The 24562-nt window shown below is 38.3% G+C and overlaps 2 protein-coding genes across 3 annotated transcripts; one reads left to right on the forward strand and one right to left on the reverse strand.

Annotated features, from left to right (window-relative positions):
• Positions 1–7721: 7721 nt before the first annotated feature.
• On the forward strand, positions 7722–14851 carry wipf3 (WAS/WASL interacting protein family member 3). 2 transcript variants are annotated; one of them, XM_079485697.1, is made up of 8 exons: positions 7722–8055; positions 9402–9487; positions 10036–10168; positions 11660–11824; positions 11919–12743; positions 13157–13297; positions 13622–13723; positions 14071–14851. In XM_079485697.1, exons 2-8 carry the CDS (start codon positions 9413–9415, stop codon positions 14109–14111), a joined length of 1482 nt encoding a protein of 493 aa, XP_079341823.1. In that variant the 5' UTR covers positions 7722–8055; positions 9402–9412; the 3' UTR covers positions 14112–14851. The 2 variants fall into 2 exon arrangements, with proteins under 2 accessions (XP_079341823.1, XP_079341822.1); XM_079485696.1 differs by lacking the exon at positions 14071–14851 and having other exon boundaries at positions 7748–8055; positions 13622–13904.
• A 930-nt stretch (positions 14852–15781) lies between these two features.
• LOC306910055 (uncharacterized protein) lies at positions 15782–23772 on the reverse strand. Its single transcript, XM_079484275.1, has 17 exons — positions 23597–23772; positions 22757–22863; positions 22549–22650; positions 22192–22236; positions 22077–22103; positions 21277–21348; positions 20621–20683; positions 18859–18885; positions 18719–18763; positions 18552–18587; positions 18364–18444; positions 17722–17818; positions 17385–17503; positions 17071–17190; positions 16864–16987; positions 16649–16751; positions 15782–16546 (listed from the first exon to the last, which is right to left on the reverse strand). The coding sequence occupies exons 1-17, from the start codon at positions 23697–23699 to the stop codon at positions 16477–16479; spliced, it is 1341 nt and encodes a 446-aa protein (XP_079340401.1). The 5' UTR covers positions 23700–23772; the 3' UTR covers positions 15782–16476.
• Positions 23773–24562: the final 790 nt, after the last annotated feature.

A 24562-nucleotide genomic window follows, 5' to 3' on the forward strand; every position in this document is an offset into this window, starting at 1 on the left:
CACACCTCTCGTCAATCTGTCTCTAATCGGGTATGTCTCCTAGTAACGGTCTCCACAGAGAAAGTAGGGGGTTGCCTATTGGAAACACATGTCGTTCCCTTATTGATGAACAACAGCTTGGCATGAAAGCACATCATTCACGCACCATCATTTATTCACACAAACCAGACGCAAGATCCAAACTCACATCCAACTTTAAACATAACTATAGCATATGTGTGTCTTTCATTGTGATGAATACGTGTGTAAATTCATTTTCATTTCTGCCTGTCCGCAGAAGCTGTCGTGAGAATGAGAGAAAAGGGGGTGAATAAGTGAGGCAGAAAAGGAAAAGGGAGATTTAAGGGGTTGACATGAGCAACAGCTGGTTGGGTCATTAAGTTCTTTAACCTCGATCTGCTCTACAGACACGAACTCCCTGCTGCCCGTATGTGTATGTGTTATGTGAATAAACTAATCCTATTGTGATAAACAAGCATATGAGAATACATTTTTGTCGCTATAATCCAAATGTTGTGCAGTATGTGGTTAACGTCAGCATCTGGATCCCTTGAGCCGGACCCCACGGTTTAGCTGGAATGTATCGGGGTAGAAGTAACCCCCTAAGAATACGTGTCTGTATACACACACGCATTCTCTCAGAAAGCCTCACACATTTTATGCCATGAGTGTTGAAACACATTTCTCTCATGCGGCATGAATTTGTTTCAGGTAGTTTTGGTGTGAAGTTTTACCAGCATCACTGTAACTGTAGTAAAGAAGGCATGGAAGAAATCAACTTAAACATTGTGTCAGTCAGTCACAAATGAGCATTACCAGCGAGTGGGGTCACATCTGGAGACAATTAAAACCTTTACACCAAAAGAGAAGTAAAGGGGGGAGAGGAAGAAAGGAAGAGAGAGAAACTAAGCAATCTGTGAGTTTGATGTTGCACATCATTAAGCTTGAGCAAATGACTTCTTTCATCTCATGCCTCTTTTTGATAACACACTTGTTTGTGAATGCGTGCAAGACTAACTAAGCCCAAGCAGAGATTTTAAACTACCCTGATAAGAATCCAAAAGAACACAAGCTTAAGATCTTTTTTTTCGTTTTTGTGCTTTTGCCAGTACTAGGACTTAAACGTGAACAGCGCCATCTGCTGGTGGTTTTCTAAATAGTTTTTGGCCAACACTCACGTCCATGGTAGAAAAAATTGCTTTATACATTTCTTTGTTCTGTTGAACACAAAATAAGATATTTTGAAGATGTAGGAAAGCAAACAGTTATGCGGCACTTTTGTGTTTTCTGACATTATCACTTTACCTACTATGGTAGTCAATGGTGGCCAAGAACTGTTAGGTTACAAGGGTTCTTTCAAATATATTTCTCTGTGTTCATCAGAACAAATACGTTTATACAGATTTGGAACAACTCGAGGGTGAGTAAATAATGACAGAATTTGTATTTTTGGGTGAACTGTTCCTTTAAATGAATTTTCATTTAAACAAGAGAGGCTGTAATTATGTGTGTCGTTGTGAAAGCAGCTATTTATATTACGAAAATATAAAAAATATAAATTATACGCATCTGAAAGTATAACATACAACCAAACATATTTTAACCATAAAGGTTTTATTTCACCTCATTCATTTCTAGTCATTCAAGTACAATGGAATAAATATTGCATGCATGGGCACACAAAAATACACACAATCGCTCACACACACACACAAAGTAAACTCATTGTACGGTGAGCTAAATTGGTACTTCTGAATGAGACCCACTCTACCGGTCAAACAGGCTGTTTTTCTCTCTTCCTCTCTCACGCTCAAAGAGAAAGAGAGAAAAGACGCACAGAGGGAGTGGTGGAGCAAAACGAGAGAGATGTTGTGCTAACTATATTTCAGCAGGGCCTTTGTTTTGATGTCCATTTGAAATCAAACACCTAGAGGCAAACATTGAATGGTGCACCTGTTGCTACTTCAGCAGTGCATTATGTCTGTAGGCCCGGTTTATGTATTTAGGTACAGACAGTATATACTGACAAATATGTATTCAAAGGGCTTTATAACCTCTTTTTTATTTCTCTACATTCCCAAAGTAAATTAATTACGCCATCAAATCATGCCTCGCACACATATTCTGGCAGTAACTGAATTATGAGAGTGAAATGATTTGCCAAAATCATTCAATGGTTTGTTTACATTTTGCCTCTATATAATACCTAACCCCTGACTGATTTGTGGCTCTCTCCTTCGCTATCTCAAGTATATAACTGTTTTACTCATAAGTCATCATAACTAAATACTGGAACGGGTGCTGTTGTGTGACGTGTGTGTATTTAAAATGAATTAAAGGGATTGTTTACCCAAAAATGTTGTCATCGTTTACTGACCCTCTTGTTATTTCTTTCTTCTGCAGAACACAAAATAAGATATTTTTGGAGAATGTTGGTAACCGGCACCCATTAATAGCATTGTGCAATAAAAGTGAACGGGTGCCTGAGCTGTTAAATTTTATTCAACATTATTTTGTGTGTTAAATAATGTTTTGCAATCTTTAGGAAAAAAATAATTCACTATGCATGTGTATTGGTTTTGTAGTTTTGCACATCCCGGACGTGATGGTGTAAAATGCATTGGTGAAGGTCAGGTATGCATGTGTGTATGTTTGAGTGGTTTCATGCAGAGATGTCCCCCAAGCATGCAGCAGGGCATGTGGACCTGAAACATTTATCTCATAAAATCTTTCTCATACTTTTTAATTATACAGTGGAAACGACATTCCTGGATATTTCTTACAGGATGTTCTTACTCGCATTCTTTCACATGCACTACCAAACGTTGTGAAACTTCTATAAATGACATTCTTAATCATTCTTGGCACCATCTCATCTGAGATGAAACTGAGATAGCATTCATTAGATCAACTCTCGGTTTGCTTTGCATCTAAACTATAACTAAAAAGGCATTCAGCCCTCCTGTGACAAACTGAACTGAACGCTCTCCCGAAACCAGGACATTTTCATTTGTCTCTCAAGTACCCCAGCATGGCCCTGAAGGCCATCCAGCAAAGAGCTTCTGCTGAATATACTAAAACGCAACATATAACTTTGTATGATGACCAAACGGCATGTTAAGATTATAATGGTTTGTGTGTTTTCGAATGAAAAAAAGTTGAGATGAACTCATACTAGATACAGAAAATTCAGAGTGATATCTGCCGATGTGATAACAATTCCGATGTTATACCAATTGTGATATCAGAGTAAATAAATATTTACATTATTAATTAATCATAATTAATTAGTTATTAATTAATATGACAACTTTTAATGTGGAACATCAGAATGGAGACGTTTCTTATCATTTTCTGTATTTTCATACAGAGCAGAGAGCACAAATATGTGCATTTTCCTGTTTTTAAACTATAGGCCATACCAATTATTGGCCAATATATCTGTGCATCTCTGGAATAGTCATATAAATACAGCAGGCTGTAAAGTTAAGCCTACTGTGTATGACATTATAAACACAGTGTTAAATAAAACAGTAACATTATAAAAATCCTTAAATAGATATACTTTCAAAGTTGCAGATCTATCATTTGAGTGATGCTATAATTATTTAACAAAAAGTATATCTACTATTGCATCACTTACTTTTATTCACGTACACTTACTTTTATTCCAGGAAAGCTGGGAGTGATGAAATGTTGCACGATATCAACCCCAGGGATTCCCTCAAACAAGTCCACAAGTGTAGTCCATACTGATCAAGATTAAAATGCTTTGTATTTTCTCGTTTTAAATATATGAAATGAATAATTTATGAGTCAGTCAATACAGTGAACATCACCTTGCACAGTAGCCTCAACTTTGTGTACATTCACAATAAAGTGGTGTGAAAAATAATACTGTCCCACTCACTGTTCCAGCAATGGCCTACTCAGTGAATTCTATATTCGTGTGGGGTTTTAAAGAATGACAGCCAAGCATAATGTTTCCATTGTCATCTCTGGAACAAGCAAGACTGGAAAGCAGCATCAGTAAACTATTTCCCACAATTCTACCCGGTATGAAATGGGAACACTCTTCTATGTGAAATCGATATCGCCATTGTCCGACTTGTAATTGTTTTAAGCTGCACAGTCTCGATTAATTTCAAGATTTCATGATCAATAGCCATTGACATAGTAGTGAAGGGTTGGGCCCGTTTGTTTAGATCACGCAAGAATGCTCCCCACCTTGAAAAAAAGAAAGAAAAAAGTTTCAGTGAAGAAAAAAGCGACTCGCTGTTCGTTGCCCGAGCAACCGCAAGTCCAGCCTACCACCATAGTAGAATTACCTGAATTTTCGTCACGTGACCGATCCACAGTGCGGCCGACCAATGATAACGGGGGACAGGTGCTCTCATGTAGTTTCGGAGGTGGAATCTCAGGTAGTGCTGTAAACTGCGACGGCACTATAAAGTCTTTCACGTTGAAATGTTCAAATGTTGCGTAGCATAACCCGAAGGCACACCAGGTGATGTTTTCTATGATAAGACAAAAAACATCACCTTTTAGTCGCGTCATGAGCGTAACGCTGGTTGAATTATTTGGATAGGAGCGAGAGAGGATTTTCACCCACAGTGATTTCTTCTGAGGACCGCGGATCTGTCTTATTTAAAACACACCTGTCATTTAAAGGAACCTCGGGCTGCGTTTATCTTGTTCTCATCACTTTTGGCCGGCTTGTCCAGGTAAGTCGCTCGGGCTGATGATCAGGTTCGTGTTTGTGACGTGAATCATCACCTGTTAACTCTCATGAGGTGTTTTAAACCTGTTCTTCACCGCAGAGCAATAATATCCTACGCTGCTTGTTTCTGTCAATAAGCCGTGTTCATTTTGTTAGCGTTTATCTATTCAAACAAGCTTGATATAACGGTAAGGATTTACAGATTAATAAATCTCAGATTGTTGTTGTTGTAACAAACCGCATCTATTTTCTTCATATTGCCTACGTCACAGTATGGGGTTATCTGGTACACTTTTATTGTATTATGTTCAAGTGTGAACGGGTGGTAATGTTTTTGTTCTCTTTAGCTTTTTAAAATGACGGAGAAAACTGCGCCCTGGTGGAGGTCATTCGTGGGCAAGAGAAGGAAAGCAGCCAGAGAATCGGCAGCGATACTGGAACAGGACCTGAGCAGTCAGGAATTAGCGGGGTCCACACAGCACCCCTCCACCGAGCACGACCAACGACGCAATACACCGGCAGGTACAAAGGAAGGAGGTAACTGCTTACCTAGTGACGACACATACGACGACTCCGCCGTTCAGCCAACTTTCAGCGAGAACACAAACCGACGCGCGCTCACCGTGTCCCGCTCCGGTCGCTTCAAAGAGAAAGGACGGAGGACGCGAGTGGGTCTGCCGACGAACAGTGATGAGGGGACACCTGCCGCGGCTAAAGCATCCGACAGCCAATCAAAGCGCTGATGGATGGACAACAACCGAGGTTTCACTCGATGGTAGAGCTAGAACATTATTAAACGGCACTACCTCCTCATGAAGTTTTATGTTGAAACATTGACTGATCAATGCACTTATTTAATAACGGGGGTAGCTTTTGTTATGGTTATGCTCAGCATGATTCATTTTTCATATGGATTAAGGACATCCTGCCATTTAATATACATTTTTAAAGCTTTATGTCATAGTCTATGTACATGATTTGCACTGTACGCGCGCGTGTGTGTGTGTTTGTGTTGTGCTGTTACACGCACTGTTTTATGAAGGATTTTGAATTTGAAGGATTTAATACTATCCGCGTGTGTAAGCAGAAGCACAGCAACTGTTTTAATAGTTTGGATGATACAGAACAAAATGTGTGGGTGTGGTGGTCTTATCCATCAATCAGTCACGATACAAGATCAAGAAATTTACAAATGCCATGATGGTTTAGCATAAGAAGGATTTGATCCAACAAGCCATTGCCTATTTTTGTCTAGTTAGGTTTATTGAATGAAAGACAGATTGATGCTGTCAAACCAGATCTTAGTTCTATGTTGAAAAGCAAACAAGGGGTGATAAAAAGTGATAGAACTGAACGATAAGCTGTTAGTCTGGAGTAGTTTATTTTTGTTTATATTGATAAAGAATAAGTAGGCTAAAGCCCTTTCCTGTAATTAAAATGACAGTATATAAGTCTCTCCTCAATGACTGCAAATCTGGCAGCTTTGATGTTCAAACACTCAAGCAGGTTTTGCCTGTTTCTGTGAGTATAATATATAACAATTGTTGAAACATAATTTTGATTCTTAAAGCATTAAAAAAGATTGAAACAAGGTTACAGTGCAATTGGCAAGTTTGGAATATACTGGTTTGGATAATACTTTAGTTTTATGTGTTAGTTTGCCAGATGTGGCCTTGGGAAGTGTTACCAGATTCTAAATAAACAGATGATTTCCTATCTATGAAGGCTTCCGTTTGTACTGCATGTGCTGAGGAGTCATTGCTCATGAATGTGCTTACGTGTATGTGAGTGTTTGTTATAGGTGGGGTAAACAGACGGCAATGGGTCATTATTAGAATTAGTATGCATCAGTGTGTGGTAATGCTCGTCACCGTGCCCTAGGCTGTCTTCTTTAACCTCATCAACCCTGTGTCACAACATTCCTGACTTCTAAAAGACGAGTTATCTAAGAACCAGAGAGTGCCAAAATAACTACGTTGTCTTTTTTTCTAATAGGGTAAAAAATTGATCACATACGAGAAGTAATGCTCACCAGAGATTTTTTTTCAATCAAGGCTTTGTGGCTCTTTAGTGCCGAATAAGCCCATTTTCTCAAATGCATAGTGTTGTTGTGTGTCATATACTGGTTATTTTGTTAGTTGCTGGTTTTATTTTTGCTTCAGGAAGTATTCAGATATTCCCTTTTGACCTTGTTCCTGATCAAATCTGGCGGTCATCTTTAAATGCCTGTATACACACACAGAGATGATGGGATTCCATGTTTTATGGGGGCTTTCCATAGACTTCCTGAGAACAGTACAAAGTTATATTTTATCAATATTCAAATGCCCCACTCACAAAACATCAACATTTACCCATTAAAATATTTAAGAGCTTGACATTAACTGGAATTGTATTTTATTCATTATAAAAATGCCCAAATAATAATTAATATCTTGTTTTTAGTTTTGAAAAAACGTATTTCAATGATCATTTTGTCTCATTTTAAAATATTGGTAATCTTGAGACCCCCTTGGAAGTCAGCTGGGGCCCCCTTGTGGGCCACGGCCCCCTCACATAAATCTTTCTGTATTTTTTACATTAACAAATAACAAATTTAAAATAAAGAAACAAAAACATTATTTAGAGTGGTAATACAAATAAATGAGAAAATGCTGTTCATCACATTATATACATGTTTACATTCAGACCTACACACCTTCCTTGACCTTGTCAAAAACTTCCACTAGAGAGCGAGCTCGTGCTTGGATCATTCCACACATCGGCTTCTACTTGACACAATACTGTATTCTATCTAATGTGATAAATAAACAATTAAAACCATTATAAAAGACAAAATTCACATAACCATATCCCATATACATTTATTAAAAATGTAGGCGTTTTAAAATGCTGAATTATACACAATACAAAACGGGAAAACAAAATCATGGTTATAACCTCCCACCGCGCTCCGCCTGTCGTGTTGTCATTTGCACGTGCTTGCGTTGCGAGCAGGCTCAATGCGCAACAGGAGAAGTTCAGTTCAGTTTACACAAACGTCATACTGGGAAAGGGAGACAGTTTATGTCTCACGAACGGTTTGAAATTATAGTAAGACAAAGCAAAGCATAGTTTTACATATTGCATGTACAAGCTGATTATGGACTGTATGTTTAAGATTTCTAACCTAAAGAATCATTAGACGCGTCCTCGCCTCGAGCCTAATTATAACGCGCGCGTAACAGTATATCGTGAGTTGGACACAGCGCGCCCGGACTGGCCATTGACAACTTCTCTGCGTTCACGGTAGAAAAAGCAAAACGCACGAAACTTCAGATTTCAAACACACTAAGGTAAGATCTGTGTGACCTACATGCCATTAAACGGGGTTTGCATTAGTCCAGTTTTAATAATACCGTCATGTTCAGATTACTTCATTGGTTTGCCTTCTGGGTGTCATTGACACAGTGGTGACAATTGCCATCTATGAAAGTCAAACCCCTGTGTATTTCATGCCTTTCCTTGTTACACAGTTTAATGGTTAAAGTTTGACACTGTTAATTTGTTAATACCTAAACAAAATATTTATTAAATGTAAATATCAGTTTAATAAAGAACTGGCAAACACGAAACAGAATGCAGAAGACAACAAATTACACATGTTATGATTAGTTTGAGTACGTTACTATATATAAATAAGACTACAGGTGGATACAAATGTTTCCACATGGGCGGACCAACCAACTTTGTGTCAACATCTCCATGGGAAAGCTGGTAATGGGGCTCAAGGGATGCATAGGGTTGTTCGGGGGCAAAAGTGAACTGTTATCCAGGTAGACAATCGTATATAAAAAGACCAAAAGGAAAATAGCTTACATTTATTTTAAAATGAACAAGCTAATTGCTACTGACTTTGTCGTTTTCTTCTCACCCACAATTATTTATAACTCCAATACCAAGCTTCACAATGTTTCAGTATTTTGGCAAGAATAAGGGACTATTAACATATTGACTAAATTCCTTCTACATTTCTCAGCTGTATTTAGCATACTTCTCTTCCTCACATAATCACTGAGCGCGTTGTTGGGCTTGCCAGTGGTTGGGTAGCTCTACTTCCAAAACAACAGACTCCTTTGTTAACTCCAGAGTCCTTCAGCTCTCGATAAGAGGTTACCCCTGTTTTCTGATCTGAGATCAGTTTTATTTTTTCTTATTATGGATATTTTGGGGATTTTTTTATGAGAGAAATTACCCTACATTAGTGTTAAGGGTAGATCCTACAAAAAAGATAATCTCCTTTCTGCCCATTGTTTATGCAGGAGATTGGTTTTCCTATAAGATAAGGGAGGGTTCCTGTTTGGCGCATCTTGTGATGGACAAGCTTCCTGCCAAGTGGAACATGTAGACTCGTGGAGAGGGAGGGGAAAGAGGAAAGATCGAATGCTTTGTAATTTAGCAACCACAATGAACTTCTAAACAGTTCTAAGTGGTCTCTAACACGTGTGTAAAGCTGTAGCTCTGTTAAAGTCTCATCCAAAAAGTTTCACCATCCAAAAGACTAATCTAACAAGTTACTTTTAAACAACAATTTAAACCTCTCTCATTGTGCTATAATATGGTTGCATTAGACAAAGTTGGGACTGCTGGTGGCTGCGGGTTTAGGGTAATGTTATATGTGTGTGTGTTTCAATTTCTTCAGGTTTCTCATCTATGCCTGTCCCTCCACCCCCTCCTCCACCTCCCCCACCTCCCCCAGCACCTCCACCTGCTTCAGCTCCTGCACAGGTGAGATGCCTGTACAAATATCCATTAATATTATACAGTTCATCAAGCTTCATTACATTTATATTAGCACATTCCAAGATAAACAGAAATAGTATTTTGCTCTTTCTTCTGTTGCTTTCTATATCTCTGACCATTGCAGTTCCTCCTGGCAACCACCTGTCTAGTTTGCATTATTAATTAGAGATAGAATTACACACTCACACACACATAGGGAAGAAGTGCAGTCAGTGTCACGGGTTCGGCTTTACTGGTTAATGTGTATCCTTTGCCTTGTAACATAACAGGTGTCATTTGAAAAGCACAATTAAATTAGCACATCAACACAACACAGAATAGCAGGTCACACTCACTATTCTTTCTAAAACGTGGGTTATTATAATCCAGTAACTCAATATGTGATTAGAACAGACATTTTGTTGCAGCACAACTGTTGTTGATTTTATTTTATTGTATCCTTGATACCGTAAAAAAATTTAAACTTTGTATTTGTGCAGACAATATTTAGAGAGATTAACAATATCTTTAACAAACAAATATCTCTTTTAAAGTCACGGACAGACCCTCCTAAAGTGCAGCGTTCTGATGGAGGAGGTCGCAATGCGCTATTGGATGACATTCAGAAGGGGGCGAGGCTGAAAAAGGTCACGCGAGTCAACGATCGAAGTGCCCCTGTACTTGACAGTGAGTCAAATGAAATCTATTCAGATAAACTTTCTGTATAGGCACTTAATTATGTAGAAATAGTAATGTAATAGTTTTAATCTTAACTAAATCGTTTAAGTGAATTCAGGGTCTGTTTACAAACTGAAATTATCTATAAAATTCTGATAAATTTTGGTCAGTGATCAGTGGAATGTTGTGGGATATTGGAAATGTTAAATGGCACACATTGTGTTTGCATATCATTGAAAAAAAAGACTTTGAGTGTCACCACAACAGTCTGTATTAAATTACTCTTAAAATAAAAGTGAAATATTTTGATAGACATAACAAAGAGTAGTAAAATCTAGGCATTGAACAGTCGGAATTGCTGATAAGTGCTTATCTATAACAGAGCTATATTTGAGCCCAAGGTCCATATTCATTGGCTCCTCAAACTTCAAAGCACTCAAGTGCCCAAAGGAAACATGCTCTTTGTCTGTATATGGGAATGTAGAGTAGATAAAGGGCCAAGACACACCACAGGAAGTGATGAAGTCAGGATCGCAAGGACAGCGAGGGGCTGAATACTACTTGACTTCCTCTTTATTACAAAGAACAGTAGTATTCTCTTGACTTGAGATATGCCATGTTCATTAAAGGTCGATGGCTTACTTTATAACACAGTTCTTGTTTATGACTGCTTAAATTAGTGAATTCTTTTAATTTAATTTGTTGGTCTGGAACAACATTCCTGTGAAACAAATACAGTCCTAACCAGTGCAGGGTCAACCTTTCTATTAATACTTTTTTTATTTTGGGGGGATTTGTATATATATATATATATATATATATACATATATATATCTATATAGATATATATAAAACGCACTGTTTACCACTTTGTCCTTCAATTTACAAAATACTAATTTAAAATATTTATTATTTATTAATATGAAGAGCTTATTTGGAACTCTGTTTGAATTGTGTTTTGTTATCATGTTTTTGTAGTGTTTTATTGTGTTAGGTAGCTGTATTTTAGAGTTATAATAAGTTTATTAAAACAACCCAACTGTAGTTTGATCGATATTACTTGTAATGCACAATAAGAAAAGATTCAATCTGTTTTTGCTAATTTACTTCCTTTTCTTTATCTATTCCTTTGAAATATGTATAATATAAATAATAAGTCATCAATAATTATAATTTCCATCTGTTGTGTTTTGTAACCATCCTGGCTCTTAAGGCAAACGGATGCATTAACACTCCTATGTTAAAGAGCTATATTTTTATCATCATATGTGTAGTATTAACATAATATTGATAATCAAAGTTAGATATATCAACATTTTGCTTTTATTAATACGAATAATTCTTGCCTTCACGTTTGGTGACTGTAATTCTGACCCTTTAGTGCTGACCTGAAATTTAAACCATTGATAGGACTGTTGTTACAGCAACATCCAGGATGTTGATTTAGGTACTCGTCTTACATTTGTAAATCACTTTATGTGTGATCGTATGTGTCTCTAGAGCCTAAAGTAAGTGGTGTGGATGAAAATGGAAGACATGGGGCTCCAAGCACAGCAGGTTCTTCTCCATCTACAATGGGTCCAAGTCTAGGTGGACTGTTTGCTGGGGGATTTCCTGTCCTCAAACCAGTTGGACAAAGAGACAAACGGCCACAGTACAACCCGGGTATAGAAATCAAATGTTAATATGGATACATTTTCTAGTTTTTCTGTAGTGAATGACTTTATATTAATGCAAGATAGGTTTTTTTGTGTTTCAGTGTCTCGTTCAGGTTCTTCCGCTAGCCTGAAACAGCCTCTTTGGAACCCTCCATCACAAGGAGATGGTTTTAGAGGAAGCGCCCCTGATCTGTCCCCTTCCCACAAACCTTTGGAAAGAACTGCCTCTTTGCCTAAAGCTCGGCCCATTTCCTCTTACATGGCCCCGCCCTCCCCCAGCCAAACCGTACATCCTGATTTCAAACTGTTGTCCTCCACACCACCATCTTCTGCTCCACCCCCTCCTCCACCTCGTTTTGGACCTCAAGAGCGACCTAGTCATAAACCACCACCACTCCCCACCGGCCCGCCCCCACCTCCGCCTTCTCAAATGGCCAAACCCACTTGGTTACCTGTCCAATCGCACTCCATTCCTATGCCCACAACTCCGCCTCCTCCCCTGCCTCCTTCCATCCCACCTTCTTTGCTCCCTGACAGATCATCCAGGGTTTTTTACCCTCCGCCCCCTCCACCTTCTCCGTCAATACCTCCATCCTCACTACCAAATAGATCATCTGGTGTCTTCTATCCTCCACCCCCTCCATCGGTTCCTCCATCCTCGGTCCCTAAACGGTCATCTGGAGTTTTCTTTTCTCCACCTCCTTCTCCAGGTGTTTTAGAAATGAATAATAGTAATTTAGGCCCTCCACCTCCTCCTCTTCCTGCTTGTTTTTCATCTAGCCACCCCTCCTTAGCACCACCCCCACCACCTCCAAAAGTACCTCCCATGCCCTCACCAGCATACAGGCCCAGCGTACCACCTTTGCCGCCTTCTTATCCGTGTACCGCCCCCAGCAGACGACCCCCTGCGGTGCCACGGAGTGCAGGTGAATGACGAACGACCTCTTAAAGTGATGCAAATAAAAATTCTGTCATCATTTCCTCAACCTCATTTCAAATCTGTATGACTTTCTTTCTTCTACGGAACACAAAAACAGATATTTTGAGGAATGTTGGTAACCGAACAACGGCAGTACCCATTGATTTGCATTGGTTTTGTGTCCAAACAATAGAAGTGAATGGGTACTACCATTGTTCTATTACCAACATTCTACCTGTTGGCGACTCAGTAACTATTCACTTTGTTTAAGAAATACGGCATTGACATTCATGTGTTCCACAGACGTCATACAGGTTTCGAGGGTAGGTAAATAATGAATTGTAATATTTTGATAAACAATTCTATCCTGGGAACTAGATGAACTAGGATAGTGAGTTATGAAGAATCTTGGTTTGACAGGTCCTCCGCGGTTGGCTCCACCTCCAGCCCCACCAGCTCGCTCTCCTACCACTGAGCTTTCCAGTAGGTTCCCGCCCCCTCCTCCTCTTCCGCTGTCAGCCCCACCCAGTTCAGTACGGAATGGACATCTTTATAGTTTAGGTGAGACTTTAGGTCATCATTATGAAGCTATACTCTTTTCTTGTACTTATTGGTAGTGATACAAATACAATTCGTTCATTATTACAAGCACTAAAAAGATTGTAAAGTCCATATCCCATAACACATGACACAAGTTTTATTGTTAGACTGAAACCTACATTTTGCAACCACAGACCATATTTTGTGTTGTGGTGTTATGCTCCTTTGATTGATTGCGTTTGTGTGTTAGAAAGTAGAAAGAAGAAAATGTAGTTTAAATATCAAGTTTGTGTCATTTCTGTTTCATCAAAATTAAGGAAGTATCTATGTCTTTGAATGTCTCAGATGACTTTGAATCAAAGTTTCATTTCCATCCCGTTGAGGACTTCCCTCCTCCTGAAGAGTTCAGGCCCTTCCCACGTATCTACCCCAGCAAAGAGAACAGAGGTACAAAAGATTCTCTGTGTGCAAGAGTGGATTTGTGGAAAGGTGAATTCTCTGTTTGGTGACAATACTCACAGTGTTACCTCTGTTCATGTAGTCAGGCCTGAGGCAGATGATCAGATCACTCATGGTAACAGAAACTCCTGCATACAGGTCGCTTCTACGGAAACAGCTTGTAACCAGATCAATTTTTTAATACGTTCAAGCAGAAACATTAGAAAACTGCATAATGTTAAGCTGCATTTAATGTTTTGTTAGTTCCTAATATGATTTCTGAAACAATCTAAAAATGAAACAAAAGGCATTTGATGCCATCTTGTTTTAAAGCACTTCTTGTTTTGTTTTCACAGTCAACCCACAACCTCCTGCTATGAGGACTCATTTAAGATGAAATGTGACCATACCATGTTTGGTGCTAACTTTTACCAGGACATTTCTGATTCATCAACCCGTCATCAGGGCAGAAAAGCAGCTTTAAATTGGTTATATCAACTCAACTAAAAAACATTTTTATATTAAATTAATACAAACTTGTTTCATCTTTTGTTTAATATTTTTTTGTTTTGTTTACAATATAGGAGTTTCAGTCACAAATGTTTTTAAATATTTCGCTGATTGATTTTTCCTAATTCTCTTCCCTTTCCTTCTTTATAAAAAAAAAAACACCTTACTAACCTCACTATTCTTAGCTTTTTATACTGTGCTAGGCTTTAATGGACTAGTTTGATGCACTTATGTATTTTGTGGCCTATGTTGTTATAATTGCTTCCAATGTTTCCTCATCTGTTAGTTGCTTTGGATAAAAGCGTCTGCTAAATGACTAAATGTATGTAAATGTAAATAACATTGCTTTTCATAGCTGACAATATTTAATTAGTCGCCTATACATTTTTTAAGTAACAGTTACCAACCAGTAACAGAGTTGAAATACGGTTGCTCAATAAAATAAGGTTAAACAGCAGCTAAATTAAAGCTCAAGAGTGTTTGTGTAAATACAGATCTGAGAAGTCTGACATTATTTTTACAAAAGGAAAAAATGCAAATCTCTGAGTAAAATCTGTTTGATGAACTTGTTTGAATCTGATGTTCTTTTTGTGTTTTTGTAAATGGTAATGAAATATTGCTGAAACTAACAAGAATGGGCTATGTGTGCTTTTTAATTCATATTTTTGGTAACGCTTTAGATAACGGCAATGTACCGCATAATTAATCAGAATTTACCACGTAAATATTGTACCTTTACAGTAAATATCTGTAGGTAAAAGGAAACAATATGCAAAGTTTGGGGAAAAAAGAAGTCAGGAATTTCAAAAAAATATTTATACTGTAAGTATTTTCAAACTAAATTGCAACTATGTTAATAGTACGTGGTATGCATGACCTGCAGTATAGTATACAATCTTAGCGTGAATTAACATTACATTTTTGTTATCACAACCCATAAATAAGCTACTGTTGATATAAATCAAGTACGGGTTCTTATTTTATTATAATAGCAAACATGAAGTAAAGGGATATTATGTGTTCAGTTTTTGCACAAGCAAAACAGCACAGATGAAGCACGCAGACTGTGTGTCAACTGTAAATCTGGGAATAATTTTAATTTGATTGATTTTAGGATTGCTGGTCACAAATCATTTATTTTAATTATGAGTTATTTGGATGAGTTTTAATGTATATAATGTGCTAAATCAATGTTGATCTTTTGAGACTATAATCAAGTAGTTCAAGAGCGGTTTGATTTGCATGTTTATATGAACTGTAGTTCCCTAATACATTTTTTATTACTTTCCTTACTCTTACCCCTGTTTGTATATTGTTCCCCTTTATCTACAGATATGTAGGCCTACTGTAGAGGTACATTATTGTTACAATTAGTTACGCTAATAGTAAATCCTGTTTAATTATGCTGTACATTGCGGACCGTTAACATATTTTTTTATCCCCCCAACATTCTGTGTATTTGTTCTATAACTGTTTTTGAAACTTGTGTCAGGTTCAGATGCTGCGCCTTTTTTAACTTTGTACAAAAAAGAAGAGACACTGGGAAACAGCGCCACCAACTGGAACTTGCAGTTTATTGCTATGACTATATAAATAATCTAAACACGGTAAACGTTGCAAGACATACCCGTTTCTGTGAAAAAGATAACTAACAAGGTATCATTTCATAAAATATTAGACACAGTTCAATAAATAATAAATAAATAAATAAAATGATCTAGCATTTCTTTACAAGGCACGGACCAGAAAAATATTCTAGTCGTTTGTTCCTCAGGAGAAAGAACATGATACATAATATAAACATGCACAAACTTACCCATGCGTTTATAATACCAATGAAATAATTCAAAATTAATATACATATTATACATTCATTCAAATAATGCCTTTTCATGATCTCCATAATGCAGTTCCTTACTTCAAACATTCATCAAGCAGCTGCCATTAAATTACCCCATCATCAAAGAGCAGATACTGTATAGTGCAGTACAGAAAAACAGAGCCAAATCTCTCTTCTGATCTGCTTAATACTGTTGATCTCAGCAGGCTATATATATATGTGTGTGTGTGTGTGTGTGCGCGCGCACTGGACGGTGAGATCCAAAAGCCACAAGCCAATGAAGAAATTCAAATTTCAGATGAAAGTCAAATTGAGAAAGACATCATTTGGAAAAATGTTGGATTTTCAAAAGTCATCCAAAACCTTTGAACCTCACTGTTTGTCCATGTGAAAGTGTAAATATTTGTGGGCCTCAGGTCCGGTATTTGCATCCAGTGGAGTCGATGAAACAGGAGTCAGTGCACCTGAGCTGCCCAAATGTGCTACACATAAAGAAAAGATACACTGTCATACATACAGTACATTGCATATGTAAAAATGTTGTATGTACAGTATGCATATGTGTTTGAATGGGGTTTACATACCCTGGCAGATACGATTTGCAGGTCTGGTAGCCAAAGTCCTTTCCGTCGCACTCTTCCACACCCTTATGACGATAACCATCACCACAGAATGCCTTTTTACAGCCTATACTCAGAGAAAAATTTATATAAAGAACAAGAAGAATCAGCAGTAGAGAAACAAAGCAGAAAAACAATGCTTACGTTTACGTGGTTGTTTTTTGGATCATGTGACTCACCCACGCAATCATCTGTAACAACATTGTTTCCATCATCGCATTCCTCCTTGTTGACTTCCTGCACCTCTCCATCTCCGCAGACACCATTCACTCCCATCCTCTCCGTCGCCTGGAGGGGCATCAGCTGGAACAAACCACAGCACCTGTTCCCATAATGCCTATGACTGACAGCATGTTTCATGGCAGCGTCTTCAGGTGATTACTTACCTGAATGGGCTCCCATCCATTTTCATCTTTAAAGTAAAGAGACCTCTGGTCCTTTCTGAAGGCCAGTGCATTATCCGCGTGGAGACCTTTAAGCTCTTCCTCACTGCTCACAACAAATATCTGAGTGGGAAGATCAGAGATTATGGATAGTAATTCATTTAGAAGAATTTGCTGGAAATTGAGAAGCTAAAATTTATCTTGTGGTAAAATGTGTAAAATATGCTAGATGGGAACAGGGTGTATGTGTTTTAACCATTAAATGCTTTGTATATTATTTATATACTGTACATGTGTATAACTGTGTGTTTGATTACCGCTGGAACTTTGTCAAATTTGCTACGGTGTAGTAATGGTGCACTCAGTGAACCGCAGTCACAGTAACCAGGAGGACCTGGCATTCCCTTCTCACCCTTTTCTCCAACAACGAAGAGCCCTGGACACATTATTACGAAGCATGAGTGACCAGAGTGGACCACGGTTGGTTAAACAATGTGATTTGTGTTTGGAGAGGAAGGTTATTTAATTATGCTAAGTTGATATATATGCACCCAAAGTTAGATTTGAAAGTCCCCTTTTCCAGTTGCTTAGGGTCTCTTTATAAGGTAAAATAATGTATTATTTAGATCGCTAGGTGAACGTGTGTTATCGCACCTGATGCCGGTACTCCAGGAGGCCCTGGGTGGCCCCTGAGTCCAGATGGACCCCTAGGTCCCACAGGGCCTGCAGTACCTTTCTCTCCATTACCCCCCTGCATTAAAAGGCATAAATAATTAAGATACACATAAACACAAATACACTTGTTGCTTTAGTTGACATCTTAAGGCTTGACATACAAGTTGTTTTTCATGTAGCCATCCAGCATTAAATTACTCGATGGTGTTGAAATGGCCTGCAGGAGATCTGTACGTGTTGTAGAGTTGGTTTGATTAATGGTAGGAACGTATACTGGGTAATGCCAATAGTTACAGTCACCTGGTATTTCCAAGCAGTTAGTGATAACATAGCCAAGAAGTGTCTATTCACAGCGTAACACAAGAGCTTCGAAACATGAGAGGCAGGGCTGGACCCAACACAGAAGGCCCTGCTGTCCAAATTCCGGTACAACATGTTGAGATTTTCAGGTCCTTGGATTACTTACGAATACATATACACACAAGTGTGTGTTTAGCCACATTAAGTGACACACTGACTGAGGTAGACGGGTTAAAATTGAGCATATGTGTGTCTAAATATCAAAACAAACTGACGGTGTACTGTATGTCTTTATACAAGGAGAATTGTGTGTCTTCTCACCTGTTTACCCCTCTTGCCCGGTCGGCCCGTAGGGCCACGTCTCCCTGATACACCGAGCCCCCCCTTGGTTCCCATTTCACCCTTGAGTAGTGATTGCCGAACAGAGAAGAAGCTTGTCATATCAATGACAACAAAATCATATTAGTGCTACATGTCTGAGATTGATTTTGATGGTTAAAATGTAACACCTTCTGTCCCAGCATCCCAGGAAGTCCATTTACTCCCTAATGAAGGAAGACAAGGTAAGGAATTCAAATTCAGCTTCAATTGTGAAATAAAAAAATTACAAAACTAATATCTCAGTCCGAATATGATCAACAAATCAAATCTGTCTGACATTTCATTAGTCTCTAACCTTGTCTCCTTTTGGACCTGTGGGTCCATAATCTCCTCGTGCCCCCTGTAACCATAAGAATAGTCATACTCATATACTCAAACAAAGTTCAGTTCCATACTTTTATTTAGTTTAACGTTTAACAAGTTTAACGTGCGCACCTTCTCACCCTTGTTTCCAGGCAAACCCTACGGAGGTGGAAAAAACAATGAACAATTACCTTCATCTCTTTTACAATTTATATTTATATTATTGCTGTCTAAATGTAATGTAAATGTAAATATTAGTTCTGTCAAATCCATTTATCGTGATATATCGATTCCAAAATAGTTTTTGTGTGTGCAACATATATATTTATATATAAATGCACACACATACATGTGTATGTATGTATATACAGTGTGTATTTACTGTATGTATGCATATTGTACATAAATACATATTGTATATGTAATACATTTATTATAGCCATTTAACATTGAAGGTCTGTATAACTGAGAGCTCTCATGTCTAACAGGTTTGAAATATACAGAATTGAATTTAGTTCTCAAACACTTTACAGGGATTAATGCTAAATTCTAAATTAAATAAAGAATTACAGCTTCAAAACACGTTGAATTCCTCTTTTCTTTTGTTCTTTGATTAACATTAGAGACAGGAGTCACAGTAACAGGTTTAAGAATGCGGCCCCTTTAAGAAAAACAATGTGTAAACACTGACAGACCTGTTTATACATACATATAAATACAGACAGATTCAAAGCATTTACATTGCTTTGACACAACAAAAAGCATATGTGCAGTAAAAACTGGTCTCAAATAGCCTACCACAGTATTCAAAGCTAAGCATTATTTTAAATAAAGAATAGAAAGAGTAGAAAATAAATAGAAGACAGTACTAATCAATCAGGTGTTGACGGAAGAGATGTGTTTTCAGACGATTCTTAAAGATGGCTACAGAATCTGCTGATCTTTTCCCTTTTTGGGATGGCACTACAAGACATTGTTTGTTTCCAGGGTGTAGGGATCTGGCAGGTACAGAGTTCCGTACTAGCAAGCGAAGATATGCGGGTGCCGAACCAGTGGTGGTCTTGTAGGCCAAGAGCAGAGCTTTGAATTTGATGAGTGACAATAGGGAGCCAATGTAACTTAATGAAGAGTGGAGTAACATGTGCTCTCTTCAGTTCATTTGAAGAACACTCTTACCGCTGCATTCTGGAGGTTTGGTTGTGCAAGCTGGGAGTCCAGCCAGTAGCGAAATTACAATAGTCCAGTCTGGACAGGACAAAAGCCTGGACTAGGATTTGTGTAGCATCTAATTTTCCTAATGTTGTAGAGGATGAATCTACAGGACCGGGTGGTGTAAAGTTTAGCTGATTATCGATTACCCCTCGCGGGTTTCTGGCCATCAGAAGGTGTGACGGTTGATGAGCCTAGTTGAATTGAGAGGTTGTGATGAAACTTTGGTTCAGCCGAGATTACAAGCGGTTCTATTTTTGCAAGGTTCAGGTGCAGGTCTTTCATCCAGAGTGAAATGTCACTCAGGCATGTTGTGATGCGTGCAGAACGTCAGGCTGAAATGCCAAGTTTAGTTGGGTATCATCCGCATAGCAGTGATAGGAAAAGCCACGTTACGTTAAAATAGTTATATTATTAGACACTAGCCAGACCGATAAACAAACAGACCAGAAGTTAAGAGCAGTAACGAACGCACTTCTGATGAACCGGTCTATACATGTAACACACATATATTATAAAAACAAACATTCATTTTAGAATTGCAATGAATCAATTTGACAGCCCTAATTTATATACTAAACCTAAAGATATATGGTGCCCGTCATTGAAAAACAACATTACATAAGATTACATGATTTCCACTCCCCACACCAGTTACACAAGAGCATGTAAGAATGCAACTCACTTTAGGTCCGACTGGTCCCCTCATACCCGGCATTCCCATTAGTCCTGAGTCTCCTTTCTCTCCCTGCCAATGAGGTCACATATACAGTAGTCAGTCAGGAGGGGATTTTGTTCTAATCAGTTATTCTTAGATCGATCCCGTCCGTCCCATCGCAGACGTAACATTCAATGGTGATACTTGACTCTAATCAAAACCTTAGCCGTTAGTTTGTTAAGGGGATTAACCATAATTGAAGACTAGATTTGTTTAGGTAAGCGGCAATAACAGATGCCAATGATGTGGGTGGATGACATTGGTTTGATGGAGTATGGGAATAAATCTCTGTAAGGATTTTGTTATGAGCTTGATTATACATGAATGAGAACAAATGGAGAGCAAATGGAAATGTTTGCTTAAGTCTCATGCTTCTCACCAAGTCTGCAATTAAAATGAAAGATTTGAGTATGAACTCAAATAAACCAAATCCAGATTATTTTACATGGACAATAAAATGTACGTTCGTCTTACACCTCCATAGAACTAGCAGTTGTCTTGTTTGTTTCTATTTTTATTTCTAGTTTAGTAGTGCTGATACACAACAGAGCAAATCTCCTGCGCAATAAAATTAAGAGCTACCTGTGACTGTGAGTAATACAAATATTTCTCTGGGCACCCACCTTAGGTCCCACCGAGCCAGGTAACCCTGGAGCACCTGGTTTCCCAGGCAGTCCTGGACGTCCAGTTCGACCCTACAAAAAAATATATATATTTGCGTTAGTTTTGCACACACACAGAATCCTCGAGCTAACAAGATGCAGTGCGGCAGAAGCTGAAATGCACAGGGCAGTTTTCAATCAAAGACAAACCACTTACTCAGCATCTCTGCCACTCGGCAGCCCTCCACACTCTCTTAAAAAAATCAGCCCATCCAATCTAGCTCCTCTTTTTGAGTGCTTTCCAGATTCTTCACTTCAACATTTTCTCTCTTTTTACATGTATGCATTTGGTAGATGCTTTATTCAAAGGGGTTCACAGTGCATTCAAGCAATACATTTTATGATTACGTGCATTGCCTGGGAATCAAACTCATGGCCTTGGCATTGCAATGCTTTAATTTGAAAGCACTGGTGGACAACTAAGATTAATGTCCCCACTAAGTGATATTACGGGGCAGATCTGCAGTGGAGAGCAGAAGGGCTTTAATACGGTAAACAGTACATGACCCAACACTCTGTGAAATGTGCCTTAAGAAAGTACTATCCTGCAGAACGTCTCTTGTGATAAGGATGGAGCACATTTGAATTGAAAGGAAGAATTTAAAAAAGAAGTGTGCACCAAGACGAATGCTCCATGTGCTCGTTTCTGTTTTTGGCTCAGAACTCTGGCTTTCAATTGTTCATGAAATCCATGCATTAGCAGATCAGTGATGAAAATGTCTACCTCAAAGGGATAGTTCACACAAAATGTAGAATCTGACCTTTGACCCTGGTTGTCCTAGGTCACCCTAAAAAAGAGAAGAAAACACTTTAAATTAAATGTTTTCTACTATCAAAACAAGGTTTTTGATCTCCAAGAACGCTTAATTATCTCACTTTATCTCCTTTTGGTCCCTGCATTCCCGGTACGCCAGCGTGACCCTTAAATAAGACATAAAAGTATAATCCTGCTTCTCTGTGTTGAGTGATTAAGATGAGCTGTCAGTCTGAATGTTGCTCAGCAACAGTAACATCGCAATGGCTGATCTTGCTTTGGTTTTGCAGCGGACTGTTTTTGTTCGTGGACAAAAATAGACAAAATAACTGACTATATTGACATTGACAATCTGATAATCATTACAACAACTTGCACAGGGTATATTGCTCGTTGTACGGCCTACAGTATTGTTTCTTAAATCTTTATTAGTTTGCTGTAAGCACTTTGGTACCACGTTCTATCCTCTTCTTTCTTACCTGTGGTCCGACAGGTCCAGGAGGTCCCACGACACAGCATTCTTTCACCTGCTCCTCATCCTTCTTTCTCTCTTCTACCTTCAGCACAGGTACTGGAGACACCTTGACAAATAGATCAAATAGACTTTACTGCAAAACAGACATGCTGTCTTTTCATTTGTCAAACTTACAAGAATTATTCAATGCACTGTCATGATGTAGTACTTACAGTCCCTCTACTTAAGACTCCGGGAGGGGGAGGGAACAAAGGTGGGGGAGGCGGAGCCAGCAGGCAACATGGGTCAAATCTTTTCAAGGCATCAAATGTGGCCAGGGCTGACGAATATACCATACAATCATAAGACAAAGAGAGATTTAAGATAATAAACAGCATGAAAGCATTGCAGTGGTTAATCACTTTTTATCGACAGCATTAGTTTAAGTGCACTTTAAGATGCTGTATGTAAAATCTAAGCTTAATTTCAAATTAATGATTTAAATTAGACGATAAATTAATAATTATATAATAAATACCCATGGTTTTTCCACATCAAGCATTGTTAAACAGGTTAAAGAATCATAACATGTTAATATAGCCACGAATTTACTATTTTTTTTGTAAAAAGGACAATAAAATATAGTTAAAACGAGATATTTGAAATACAGCTAACAGAACTGGAAATCTATAAAAAATATGATAGTCTTAACAAATATTAACAATGGTTTTACTACAGTAAGCACAGCATGGTATTTTGTTGTAAAAACCGTGGAAAACCTACGATAACTACACTTTATCTATAATAAAATTATTAAACTTTCGCAAAGGAGTAATCAATGCATAGACAGTGTGCAAATAATAGGAGTAAAATCATTAATAATAATAGTTATTAATTATATACAACATTTATTACAAAATAATATATTTTGAATAAATCTAACGCGTTCATTTAAGGAAACAGCAAATAAAAAATATAAAACGCACATCATTTAGCCTACAGTCACGATCATACACGCTCGAGCTCACACGTGTATACGCACACACGCATTCGCGCTCTCTCTCTCTTCATACCTGTAGGGACAGTAATTATATGATCCAGATTAAACGGTGAAAGATACGCTGACACCGAGCACAGAAGAAAATGCAGCTGTATTCCAACCCTGCTCATGGCCATGTTCCTATACCAGTGTGTCAAAAATACATAGACACGGTGCCCGCCCTCTCTCACTGCCAAATCTCTCTCCCATCCATCCAGTCTAACCAGCAGCTCTCCCTCCCTCCCTCCCTGTTTCTTCTGCCTCGGTCTCGCCTGTCAGGGTAACTGTGTTATAAAGTCATATGAATGCTTCCCATGGAGTCTGTGGGAAACACCAGGCGGAGCTGATATCTGATCTGCCGTCTCCGGTCCAAGATTAGACCCTCGAACTACCACTACATGCTAACAAACTGTACAACACATGGCAGTCATATGATTAATGACACTGTTTGAAAATCACCTGTAACAAGAGACTATGTGAAATTTGGCCCGAGTAAAAACATACAAAAAAATATAGCAAATATTGACATTAAAGGTCCATTGTATGAAATTCAGCGGCATCTAGTGGTGAGGTTGCGCAATACAACCAGCGGCTCCCCCTCCCTTTCGAAGCACTACTGTGGCTGACACAGAACGAAGATGTCATCACGTTTACACTTTTTTACCGAAGGAGATAAAGTATTTACAAAATGCGCTCTGAGCAGTTTGTCCCTTTAGGGCAGGGCTGTCAAACATACGGCCCGCGGGCCGTATTCGGCCCGATAAGGCGTCCAATACGGCCCGAGGGAAGATTTGAAAAATAATACAAATATGAAATAAAAGTTTATTATTATTTTAATTAATTTAAAGTTTATTAATACAATCAGGTTTTCGCTGCCATATTATGTTTTGTTTGATTAAATTTTTTATTTTATCATTGATCATTTAATTGGGCTTCTGCCGGAACCCCTAACAAGCATGCGCATTCTAAAGCGCCGCCTACATTTCGAAAACAAAGTCGG

Source organism: Barbatula barbatula (genome assembly GCF_947034865.1).
Source record: "Barbatula barbatula genome assembly, chromosome: 21".
In the NCBI taxonomy this organism is placed as follows: Eukaryota; Metazoa; Chordata; class Actinopteri; order Cypriniformes; family Nemacheilidae; genus Barbatula; species Barbatula barbatula.